The sequence below is a fragment of the Musca autumnalis genome, unplaced genomic scaffold (genome assembly GCF_047663935.1).
Source record: "Musca autumnalis isolate F117 unplaced genomic scaffold, ASM4766393v1 scaffold_5, whole genome shotgun sequence".
NCBI lineage: Eukaryota > Metazoa > Arthropoda > Insecta > Diptera > Muscidae > Musca > Musca autumnalis.
This window is the reverse complement of record NW_027412088.1, coordinates 51,222,781-51,236,352: the sequence shown is the minus strand read 5'-3', so window position 1 is coordinate 51,236,352 and position 13,572 is coordinate 51,222,781. Positions and strand designations below refer to the sequence as shown.

General features: G+C 35.9%; 1 protein-coding gene across 14 annotated transcripts in view; it reads right to left on the bottom strand.

Annotated features, from left to right (window-relative positions):
• Positions 1-4,077: 4,077 nt before the first annotated feature.
• The window catches only part of Galphaq (G protein alpha q subunit), a 78,092-nt gene continuing 68,597 nt past the window's right edge, over positions 4,078-13,572 (bottom strand). For all 14 annotated transcript variants that reach the window (XM_073955332.1, XM_073955345.1, XM_073955334.1 and 11 more), the window contains one exon: positions 4,078-5,547. In XM_073955332.1, the coding sequence (XP_073811433.1) occupies positions 5,465-5,547 (83 nt within the window). In that variant the 3' untranslated portion in view covers positions 4,078-5,464. The remainder of the gene's footprint in view (positions 5,548-13,572) is intronic.

The following is a 13,572-nucleotide window of genomic DNA, read 5'->3' as shown; positions in this document are numbered from 1 at the left end:
GAGGAACCTTTCTTTCTATATACTCGATGAGGGCTTTAGATGTAGACATTCAAATAACCGGATCTATTCGCCAGGAACAGATATAGTTCATGTGTATCCGCGTTTTCTACACAATCACATACGAAATTGAATGAAATATACAATCATAGTTTTCATGAGAAAGGATCGGGTAAAAGTGATAAAGAAGTGAAATCATGGCAATATCGATTTCTTGTCCTAGTGAACCGACCCTACATAAAATTTTCCTAGCAACATTTCTGTAGAATATTTTCATGCACGAAATCTCATCTTGTGCTAATTTTTCAGTTCCAGAAAACTTCCATCTGCCTACGTCCTGGGTAGAATACACACTATTGGTCTGTTCCTTTACTTTAGAAAATGGTAAAACCGGCAAAAGTAGTATAAGTTGTAAACTGCTCCCATATGAATTGTATTGTGCCTGAAGTAAAGGAAGGCTTTTCGAGTAAAAAGTGGTAAAACTGGAAGATTCTTGCACGTAAAGGAACACAGCTTATATCTCAAATATTTCCACACCAATGTTCAAAATGTGAGCGCTGAATTTTAGTTTAAGGGGCGATCCCTACTTATAAATATCAGAAAAGTAGAATGTATAAATATCATTGAATAGGTAGTCAAATTTTTAAGTCGATCGGAACAATATTGCCTTAGTGTGAGCGTTGGATGAGAACAATTTATTTTATTTTGTATGCAGCATAAACGGTTTTTTTCTCGAAATCGGCCACAAAAATATATGACAAGTGGTTTATTACTTTTCGAGCTAAAGTTGGCACCCCACAATGCTTTAATAAGACGGCCTCAAAACTTCGTAATATTTTTCTCTTTCGGATGAAGAAAACAAAACTGACAAAAAGTTACGCAGTTTTCTCGGAAAAAAGTCAAGAAAAATGGCTTTTATTGAGCTTTACAACTGGGGGTCTCCTTTTGTTGGCTTACATCCAGTTTGAAACTTGGTCATGAATTGCGTATAATTGTTTTGCATGTAGTCCTTATGATTTGTATTGCTCCTTCATTTTCACATGAAAGCTTAACGATTTTCTCACGCGGAAGAATTCCGTCCAGAATATACTCGTGCAAAAAAGGAAAACCGACAAAAACGTTCTAACTTTGATATTTTTCAATGTAAGATTCGGCAGAAACAATATTGATATGTTCGAATGTATTCGAACGAATGTCCTTTCTAGTGAATATGTAAGGAAAAACTAACACATTAGTCTATATAGGCAAAAATATAGGAAAAAGTTAACAATTTGTGCAAATTTTATTCTCTTTTAGTGGTATAGGAATTTACTCTCGGAGTCGACCCGGAGTCGGAGCCGTGAAAAAAACTCGTCTAGAGTCGGAGTCGAGCCAAAAATACCACGACTCCGAAACCCTGGGCAATACTCCTCCCCACGATGAGAAGGTGTTTTCCAGTTGCCCAACATCAACATTGATTTCGGAAAATGCATAGTACTACAACAGCATTAGATGCCATATCCACACATATCAGTAGAGGACTGAACCAGAAAGAGCCGTGCGACCGAACAGTCATGGTGGCTCTTGACCTATCGAAGGCTTTCAATACCGTAAACCATGCCAAGCTGTTGAAGGATATAGAGAAGACTAATCTCCAGCCATGTTTGAAACGTTGGGTAATTAACTATACGAGTATGTGCGGACGCCAGTAGTTTGTGGAATTCAGAAACAAGAAGTCCAAACCCCGTAGAGTGAAACAGGGAGTTCCCCAAGGAGGGGTGATATCTCCGCAAATGTTTAATCTCTACCTTTCTGAAATTCCCCAACCTCCAGACGGTATAGAGATCGTGATGTATGCGGATGACTGTACGATCTTGGCGTCGGATCCTATCATCGATGACATATGTGATAGGTTAAATGTCTACATAGTTGACCTAGTGCAGTTCTTCCATCTGAAAATATCCGCCGCTAAATCCACTGTCACACTGTTCACCACATGGACGGCTGAAATGAGGCTCCCACTGAACATATTGGTCGATGGTGCACTGATTCCGACCACTAACTATCCCATCTAACTCCAGTGGATCTGTGGCTACATCCCATCGAAGCAGCCACTTTTCTGGAACTGGAGATAGACCCAGAGCCAGATTGAACAGAGGAACGAACAAATAAACATAACAAAAACACTGTTACAACAACAACAACTAACTACCCCAAAATACTGGGTGTAACGTTCGATAGCATGTTTAAGTCGTCCGCGCATGCCACAGCTATTTGCGATAAGATCAGAAGTAGGAACAAGGTGCTCAAGTCACTGGCCGGCAGCACTTGGGGAGCTGACAAAGAAACCTTGTTGACCACCTACAATGTAATAGGCCGGTCTGTGGTAAGCTATGCGGCGCCAGCGTGGTCTGCAAAGGTTAGCACTAAGCAGTGGAAGAAGATTCAAACCAGCCAGAATGCTGTTCTGAGGATAAATAATACATAAAGAGTAAATTGTTTACTTTCGAGGACATTCCCATGTAATGGCTATATTACACCATATGATTTTTCATGTGGTATGACATCAGCTGGTATATGGATTAGTATACCCAAAGTGACAACATACATGTGAAAAAGCATATGGTGTGATATAGCCATAAAGGTTTACAATTGATTGCGTTGTGAGGGGTCGACGACTTTCCGATATCGAATAACTTTTCATATTGCTAGCTGCTAGCGGGTACACTCATAATCGGACCTAAGGAAGATAAATTAAAGAAAAGAAGTAAAAAGAATACTTCTGACGTCTATAGGTTTTTTTTGCGTTTTTGGGTTAATGTCTTAGGAAGTATGGACATGTCCCTAAAAATTGTACCGTCGTAACTGGGGGTTCATAAACAACATGTTGCCAACAATTTAGTGGTCCGTCCGATGTTCAATGTTCGGACATAATCCGAGTCTGTACGAAATAAAAAAAAGTACAACGTTTGGATCAAATCGGTTTCTACCAACGAGGGTTATATCACGTACCAGCCAGTTTAGTCGGTGTCGGCATGCTTTTGTGGAGCTTTTGGGCCATTATTTTAGGAAGTATAGAGAAAATTGCGCAAAACAAAACGAACCGAAACGAACTTTTAAACTGTACTTTTTTCGGTTACTCCCTTGGAGCGTTTAAATCAGAGAAGGGCTTCTTTGCAAAGAAGTATAGTGTCCACTGAGTTGTTTTAGCATTTGCTTCTCTCTCTCACGTACAGTGTACGTGAACAAAAACTAACGATAAACATCATGTGGTTGTTGTTTTCTTTACCCATACATACACACATACTAAAACATTGATGGAAATTCTTGGGCGACGCTGGTTTAAATTGCTGAACTTTTGTTGGGGAGGTACAGGAAGACTTGGAACGATATGGCCTATCTTCGAACTAAGTTTTGACAAAATATTACGATATCCAAATTTTAAACCAAATCGGTTGATCCGTTCGAGAGTTATCATGCGCACCAGTCAGCCAGACTGACGAACGGACACTCCTAAATCAACTCAAAATTGTCTGCAACGGATTTCGTCCAAACGTACTTTCGAAGAGGCAAATTTTGGTCGTATTTAGCCCAAAGGCTGAGGGTATAAAACGTTTTTAACTTGCCTGAAAAATTTAAATATTTGTTGGTAGAGAACATAACCACTGAAAAAAAAAATAAATATGTTATTTTAATAAATAACTATATATTATTTATTATAAATATATAAATTTTGGTTACAAATGATGGGACGTAGTTTACAATAATTTTTATTTTTTTAACAAAATACAATTATATTTTTTTTTGTTTCAATAAAATAGTATCGAGGATATCAAATACAATCTATGACATAGTTCTTTTGTTTTTCTTTAATTTTCCTATTGGACATATAAATGTGTGCGTGTATGTTGGTTGGTTTTTTTTTGTTTTGGGGGGATTTGATTTGGGATGAAAGAATAAGGGGAGGGGGAGGGGAGACGTAGCTTAGGTAGAGGTATGATTTTATGTTGTTTTAGCAAACATATATTAATTATTTAATTAAACAAGGCAGCTCTTCAAAATGGATGTTTTTTTTAATCTTTGTAAGGTGTTTTCTTCATATTTTGTTTTTCTTTTTGTTTGTTTTGATTCATACATTTTGAATATTTGTGTGTTTTAAATTTTTTTATTTTGTTTTTTAAAACTTATGTATTAAACAGTATATAAGGAGAGAGAGATATATAGAAGAAGTTGGAGAATTTTTGTTTATTTAAATATATTATTGAATATATATTTTTGTTCAGTTATCCGGTAGAAGGTGTTTGGTTTTTGTTGATACTTTTTTTGTGGTTGTTACATTTTATTTTAGTTTTTGTTGCTGTTTCTTCTTTAATGTATATTAGTAACGGCTGTGTGCGTGTGTGTATTTGTTTGTTCTGGTAGTCGTTAGTAGTTTGTTGTCTTAATTATTCAATATTGAATTAATTTTGTGGGTAAATTTCATGAGGCTAATTGGAAATGGGGAAAATACAATATTTTCCTTTTTAGTTAAATTTTTACATTTACAAAATTGTTTAAACATAATGTATGTAGGTATGTATATCTGAAGGTAAGTTTTGTCGTCGTTTAGGGGGGAGGGGGTTAAGGAGTGGATTATTGTTTTGTTCTATTACAAATAGTAGTTTTTTTATTATAAATAAATTATAATTTAGTTATAGGTAGTACCACAATAAAGATAAAGATCTTCTTCTTTCTCTTCTTCTTCCTTCTCTAGCTTCTTCTAAAAATTTGTTTTCTTGGGCTTTTGCTGTTGTTGTTTTCCTTCTCTTGCAAAAGAAACAGGAAATGTCTGTTACGGCGGTTCTTTAACAAAAAAACATCGTTTATAACAGGCTTCTTTGTGTAGTTAAAGTTGTTGTTGTTCTTATTCGTGTTTCATTTGCTTATGTAAATTTATAGTTCTTTCCACATAATCATGGTTGTTGTTGTTTCTCCTTTTTATGATGATTTTTTTGTTTTATTTTTTATATATAAAGTATATAATTTGTTATAATTAGCGTTATAAAATTTTTGTTTTGTTTTCTTCTTATTTATGTTTTATCTTTTTTATTATTATTATTATTAAATTAGTACATTTTCCTTTTTGTTGTTGTGGTTGTTCTTGTAGTTTTTATTATGTACTCAAATATTCTTAAATTGTTTGTGCTTTTGTTGTATTTTCTGAAATTTCCATTAAAGAAAACTTTGTTTTATTAAATGTTATGTTTTTGTTCTCCTCTTTTCTTGTTTTTTTTTTTATCAATAATTTTAGTTTCTTTCTTGTTTATGTAGTTGTTGTTGTTCTTGTTATTGGATTGGGGTTATATTCTTTTGGATTTGGATTTTTTTTGTATGTGGTAGTGAAAAAGAAGGAATTTATTTTCATAATTAATAAAATCACAAAATTAGTTCTTTTGTTGTTGCTGTTGCGTGTGTGTGTGTTTTTTTGTTGTTGTCTAAATGATCCGTTTTAGACTAAATTGTATTCCTTTAGATTTGATTGAAGAATTGTATCCTTGACAGCTGCAAATACAAATCGTATATTCTCCGTATCTAAATTGAAATAGAAGAACAAAATGAAAGGGGCGCCATTAGTAAATTTGAAAACTTAAAAAGAGAAATAGTGAAATCGGAATTAATAAAGTGGAGTTGTAAAACACACCATGATTATAATGAATTCATATTTGACAAGTTTGAAAGGCATCAGTCGGTTTGGCCGACATACATATATTTACTGTCTATGACAGTAAAAAAATTAGACCAATCTATCGATTACACTGGTCAACAGGACCTTTGTTTCAACCGAAGTTGCAGTTGTTTCTAGATGAAATCGGCGAGTTATTTTCAAATCCGGTCCCGGGTTTTCTCCATCAGCTCTTGTTTTTGAGATATAGCTCAAAATCGGTTTTTACGAGTTTAACCCAGACTTTCGTTATTTTCGGATACAAACTAATATTTTTTGTGGGTTTTTCGACATTAATATATTAAGGAGATGTTGTACGCTCGATAAAATGGTTTTTGAAATAGTTATGGTGAGTATATATATAACATAGCTCCCATGATTCGGCCATAACCTAAAAATCGCCATGAAGACTGCTAAAGGAAAATAATTTACCAGTGATATCATTACCACATAAGCCATTTACTTTTCAATGGCAGTCTTCATAATGATTTTTAGGTCATGGCCGAATCATGGGCGCTATGAACTTTATATTATATATGTGAATACTGGATTATATAGTAGACACCCTAAGCATATCCGGAGTACCATATGAAGATTCTATGACTTCCCCCGATGACGTAATTACAGCTTAAAGTACTCAAAATATGCAATTTTTACAAGGTCCGTCGCATATTTTCTATATTTTTTTTAAATATACTCACCATAACTATTTCAAAAATGATTTTATCGAGCGTACAACATCTCCTTAATATATTAATGTCGAAAAACCCACAAAAAATATTTGTTTGTATCCGAAAATAACGAAAGTCTGGGTTAAACTCGTAAAAACCGATTTTGAGGTATATCTCAAAAACAAGAGCTGATGGAGAAAAACCGGGACCGGATTTGAAAATAACTCGCCGATTTCATCTAGAAACAACTGCAACTTCGTCTGAAACATTCAACTTTTTCAATTTTGTTGAGCAGTGTTATTAATTCGGGAATAAAACTTTTCCTTAACTTAAATCTTGCAACAAAATCCCCACAACCCGATGAAGGGGACCAATTGTTCGGTACACCCTCAAAAGAAAGTACCTATATACTTCTCCAACTAATAAAACTTAGAAGATTTCGGTGGATAGAATAGTATTGCTTTGGGCTATTTTTCATTTTCATTTTTTTTTTCATTTTGTTAAATTCACATTGAAGCAATCCATATTTCAAAAATTACACTTTCATGCCCTCTACATTTCAATAGTAACAATTTTCATAGTTTTGTTCCTTTGTCATTGTGAGTTTGTAAATATTCCAATTTCCCATTTTAATTGATTCTTGTATTCAAAGACATAAAATATAACAAGATGGGACATTTACATTGCCACTATACATCGGCAGATTGCGCTGGAGGTCTAACATAATGTTATGTTCCAATATGGTGACATAAAATTATGTTATACTTGTTTTTGTTGCCGTCATGTTCTGTTAGTTGTCTGTTATACACAAACACCCTCTATGGTTTAATAGTAAAATTTAACTGCATTATGCACTATGTCCAATCTTTACAGTTCTATGTCTTTGTTGTATTTTAAAGTTAACTGACAGAATGCAACTATGTAAATAATTTATTCTACTACTCTTGTAAAACAACTCATTAATTACTACTTTAGATATACTATTTTATGCAACTGATATATTTACGCCCTAATATTTCTTCTCACGATTTGTACTTAAGCTAGAACAAAATTCAATAAAATCGCTCAGTTTGTGATCTAACGCGTTACATAACCATCAGATAAGATCACAAAGAGTGATCTGGTAACTATCAGATAAGATCACAATGAGACAATTTGTCCGTCCGGCAGTATACAACAACCCTCACTTGTGTGTTTCCTGAACAATCAACCAGAGATTGTTATAATGGCGCCCAACTCGTGGCCATGTATCGCGACCACTCCAACCATAATCTGTGAGTAATAGCCGAGGACAACAACAACAAAATCAATAGCACAGCGTAATTCTTGGAACGATCATTCGTATCCACAGATGGATGACCCACAAATGCCTGTTGGAAAAGAAGCTTGATGAATCAACAACTATGTACGTGTACGATGTATGAGTTTTACTCCAGGGTGAGGTAAACATACATCCACCTCTGCTGTCAGTTATTCATCTTTACTCCTGCAAAATGAACCGCGAACCATGTTGAGAAAATAAGGTTGATGAATCACCAACAATGTACGTGTACGATGCAGTTTTACTCCAGGGGGAGGCAAAATACATCCACCTCTACCGTTAGTTAGTCACCTTTACTCCAGGGGGAGGTTCCGGAGAAAGTCTTCAACGCCATCTTTATGCAATTTTACAGTCTTATTGGCACAATAGCAGTTTCAACATCCGATTTTTCCTGATGCAGTCCATCCTAAGCAGATGCAAAACTGATCCAGGTTACAGTAGGAGTTCAACAATCCGTAATTTCTGATGCTTCATCGGGACGCTTTCAGCATCAGAGGGGGAGACTGAAGCAATCCATATTTCAATAATTACACTTTCATGCCCTCTACATTTCAATAGTAACAATTTTCATAGTTTTGTTCCTTTGTCATTGTGAGTTTGTAAATATTCCAATTTCCCATTTTGATTGATTCTTGTATTTTAAAGTTAACTGACAGAATGCAACTATGTAAATAATTTATTCTACTACTCTTGTAAAACAACTCATTAATTACTACTTTAGATATACCATTTTATGCAACTGTAAACTATATTAATATATTTACGCCCTACTATTTCTTCTCCCGATTTGTACTTAAGCTAGAACAAAATTCAATAAAATCGCTCAGTTTGTGATCTACATTCTAACGCGTTACATAACCATCAGATAGGATCACAAGGGGTGATCTCCATTCTAACACGTTATGGTAACTATCAGATAAGATCACAATGAGACAATTTGTCCGTCCGGCAGTATCCTCACTTGTGTTTTCATATACAATCTAAACCAGATTGTTATAACATAGTAATATAAATAAGCCAACATGGCCAATAGCTTATATTAACTTACTACAGATACCCTTAAAACAAGAGTTTTAAGCATTAAAACTAAACAATAAAAAAATGAACAATATGCAACCCCATAAAAGGAAACAAGGATATATAAACTAAACCTACCCTCACATATGTATCTAAACCAGAGTATAGAAAAATCAGTAAGAATAGGAAGTATTAATCCTTTCAAGAAAATGCTATTATCCAGTCTATATAATAGAGCAGACCTAGCCACCACTTCAAAAAGCATAAAAGTTCATATAAAATATAAAAGGCTCCCCAGCCTCAAAGAAAAATGACAAAAATAAAAAAAGGGAAACTCATATCAAGCAATACGCAAAAAGCTCAAGAAAATCATTTAGGAACTAGCCTGCAGAAACTCAAAGCACTTCCTTTTGTATAAATATGTAGGAAATGTAAATTTTCGTAAGGACAGAGGGAGCTGGTTCCACAACCTAGCGACCCTTACAACAAACGACCTCTCACCAATCAATGACGTGAATCTAGGGTAAGTTATCTGGGGATTACGAAAGGAACTACAATATATAAAATTTCCACGGAGACACGAGGAAACACCAGTCATAACACTATAATGCAATAGAAGTACACGAAATTTATGGGCCGATTCCGTACAGCGAGGCGAGTCATGTCGCGTCGTCTATCGTCTCTGCGACAAAATTTAAAAAATGCACTACGTACAGCGATAGAAAATAATCGTCGATAACAAGTTATTTTTATTTTTTTTTTATTTTCATTCGTTAGTAAAAATGAACGGCGACAGCTAATTTGTTGTCGCCGGAAAATGAACATTACGGCGATAAAATTTGACGTCGTCGTGCGACTTTTGCCATACGTAATGGAAAAATTGCAACTGGCAACGCGACACGACTCGCCTCGCTGTACGGAATCGGCCCATTAATGTACTTCAGAAACGGTAATCCCAAAAAATGATCAACAAATTGCGATACATGCTCTCTACGACGAAGACCATATACAAATCGCACAATAGAATTGACAACTCTTGCAATACGTTGGATTTGAACGGATGAAGTACCAGATACAACCTCCAAGCAATAGTTAACATGTGACATAAGCAAAGCCACTGCAACTTTTTTCCTAAAAGGGAACGGCAAATAAGCTTCGAGACTGTACAACCTTCGCAACTGGAATCTAACACGAGCCAAAAGTAAATCAATATGTAAATTAAAGTCTAATTTATTATCAATAACAACACCCAAGCACTTCATACTGTTAACAATCTCTACGGTAACAGAGTTAACAGATATCCGAAAGGAAGAGTCATAAACAGAATTGTTGAACAATATAGCTTTGGTTTTATTCCAGTTAATGGTTAGTCCATTAGAGCAAATCCACGAAGAGAGAGAATGTAACACCGAAGTTGCAACAACTTCCAAATCCTGCAGGCATGGTCCTCTCAGAAAAATGTGGACATCACCCGCATACATAAACAGATTACAATTCCCAACATTTACAGATTCCACATTATCTTGATTTAGACTTGGGGGTCATCCGTTCTATAGTTATCGTACCCACAAGCTAGGATTATTGAGATTTCAGTAAGTGTACGCTTGCAAGGTTTTCGCCAAATCGGATATTCATCGTGCTCAACCATAATTTTAGTTGGGGCCGACATGGTTTTTAGAACTGTTGTGTCATTCTAATCAGGACGGACCACAATGACTTTTTTCGGTTAAAATTTCTGTAGTGCGATTCTCTAACTCATTTTTTGAGTTACCGACAAAAATCGGTAAAATAAAAACGCAAAATTATGAATGACAAGTTCAAACGAAAGTTGACAACAATGTTGCCATCATTAAAACTTTACGACTATTTTTTATTGGTCGCTAACTTACCGAATAATATCGGTAATTACCGAAATTATAAGCATTTTAATTAATTTTCTCGTTTAGAGTTAAGCTTGATGATCGGAAATTTTTTGCAAGTGAAAAAGGAAAGCCAAGGACTCGAACCCACACAGTCACCAAATTACGTTACCTGGTTTCGCTGTTGGTTAAGCAGCTCTTCAGACGTATCGACTGTCGAATGGCTTCTCTGTCCTAGAACTTTTCGTTTTTCAAATGCAAATGTGTTTTTATACATTAACGGATATTTGGCTGTTGAAATGTATTTCTTCATGACAAACGCTATTTTGCGCTGCCTTTGAAGTTATGAGTTTGGCTTTGAACGCTACCACGCCGTGACAACATTTTTTGATATGTTTTCAAGGACGTGGGTTCAAATCCCAGTCGGGCTCAGCCTGTTCTTTATATTTTTGAAATTTTGCCTGTTAGGGCGAAGATCATTTTTAATGATTTTTATTAATTTTCTCGTTTAGCATTTTAATTTGACCGATTTTTGACGGTAACTCAAAAGATTTTTCTCAAGTAGGTGTTTTTGGGGACCCATTTCTTGGGAGTTATGAGCTTTCCGAATATAAAATATACTGTAGATCTCAAATCTAAGCGAAGTGTTTTTAGACATTTGTGAGAGAGGAACCACAAAAAGTGGTTCACAAGGTTGTTGTTGTTGTTGTTTATACCCTCAGCCTTTAGGCTAAAGAGGGTATTTACACTTTGATACGACCAAAAATGTGCCTCATCGCAGGCAGGCTGGTGCCCAAGATAACTCTCGAACGGATTAATCGATTCGGTTCAAATTTTGGATATCGAAATATTTTGTCCAGATTCGATTTAAGTTCGAAGATGGTACCTCCCCCACAAATGTTCAAAAATTGTCGTAAAAATTTATGCGCACGATAACTCTTGTAGGGAATAACCGACTTGGTCAATACTTTGCACATCGTGTAATTTCTACCAAACTTAGATGAGGTTCCAATATGGACTCAATCGGTCCACTCCTTGAGGTACCTCCCACACAAAATTTCGGAAAAGTTCAGTTTAGGACCTGGTCTCGAATCGCTTTGATTTTTGTTTACGCTAGTTGTATTCGCTGTCCTCTATACGACGCTGTAAGTTTCATTAGGGGCAAGTCCATACTTCCTGAGAAAATAGCCTGAATGTTACAAAAAACCCTATGACACCGTGTGTAGTGGTTGGAGCGCAAGATAACTCTCGAACGAATCTGCCGATTCGGTCCAAAATTTGGCTTTTGTAATATTTTGTCCAAACTTAGTTCAAGTATAAAGATGGATTATATCGGTCCACTCCTTCCGGTACCTCCCCCACAAAAGTTCGAAAATGTTCGGAAAATTTGTGCGTACGATAACTCTTGAAGGGAGTAACCGATTTGGTCCATACTTTGCACATTATGAAATTTCTACCAGACTTAGATGAGGTTCCAATATGGACTCAATCGGTAAACTCCTTCGAGTACCTTCCACACAAAATTTCGGAAAAGTTCAATTCAGGACCTGCTCTCGAATCGCCTTGGTTTTTGTTGTAACATCTTGTATTCACTGTCCCCTATACGAAGGTACAAGTTTCCTCAGGGGCAAGTCCATACTTCCTGAGAAAATAGACTGATAGTTGAAAAACAAACCATATGACACCATGTTTATGGCTGGAAGCGCAAGATAATTCTCGAACGGATATGCCGATTCCGGCCAAAATTTGGCCTTCGTAATATTGTTTCCAAACTTAGTTTAAGTCCGTAGATAAGCCATATCGTTCCACTACTTCAGGTACCTACCCCAGAAATGTTCAAAAATGTTCGGAATAATTTTGCACACAATATTTCTTGATGGGAGTGACCGATTTGGTCCATACTTTACACATTCTCATAATATCTACCACATATAGATACGGTTCGAATATGGACTATATTTGTCCACTCCATCCCGTACCTCCCACACAAAATTTTGGATAAGTTCACTTTAAGACCTGCTATTGAATCACTTTGATTTTTGTTGAAGCAACTTACATTCGCTGCCTTAATTACGATGGTAAAAGTTGTTTCAGGGGCAAGTCCATACTTCTTGAGAAAACAGCCCGAAGGGTGTAAAAACCCCCTATGGAACCCCCATGGTCTATGTCGGTCCGTTCCTTTAAGTACCTTTTCCGCAAAATTTTTGAACTTTAATCAACATGTTTGTCGGTTCATAAGACCAACATTTTGAAACCCCTAAATACATACGTTTTTTGTGAAAAGTGTTTCAATTTTCACAGGCTGAGGGTATATCTCTGTCGGCAAAGCTGACTGATACTTTTTTACTTGTTTTGTAACAACATATGATACGAGGGCTGCACGATAACTATCTGGCCTTACAATGAAAACGCCAATGTTTACCATCAAAAATAGTTTTATTGTTTCCTTATGTAGTCTCCAGCATGATTTATACACTTTCTCATGCGCTCAAATCTATTGATGAAGCACTTTTTCCACTCGGATTGATACACCTCCAAAACATGGTTTTTGAAGGCTTCAACAGCATCTTCTGGCGACGAAAATCGTTGTCCACTCCCCTTTTTATCTTGATATTCTGGAATCAAATGAAGTCATTGGATCCCCAGTCAGGGCTGTATGGCGGATGACCTATCAATTCCACGTTTTGTTCGGTCAAACAGGCGCTGGTTTGAATCGATGTGTGAGAGCTTGCATTGTCATGATGCAGAATGATTCATTTTCTCTTGTTCGTTTTTCGAATTTCTCCGGAGACTTCAGGCAAACAAATTGTAGTGTACCACTCAGAATTAACCGTGCTACACTTCTTAAGTCATATAGTTGTCACACGGTCAGTTTTGCCGAAGAAACAGGGGCCTAATTATGTGATTCGATATCGAGTTGTTTCGAACCGACTACTCAAAGTTGGGATGACAACATTCGTTATCGAGTAAAATTATCGAGTTATTGAGCATAAATTTGCGAGAAATTAATCGTAGCTAACTTGCCTA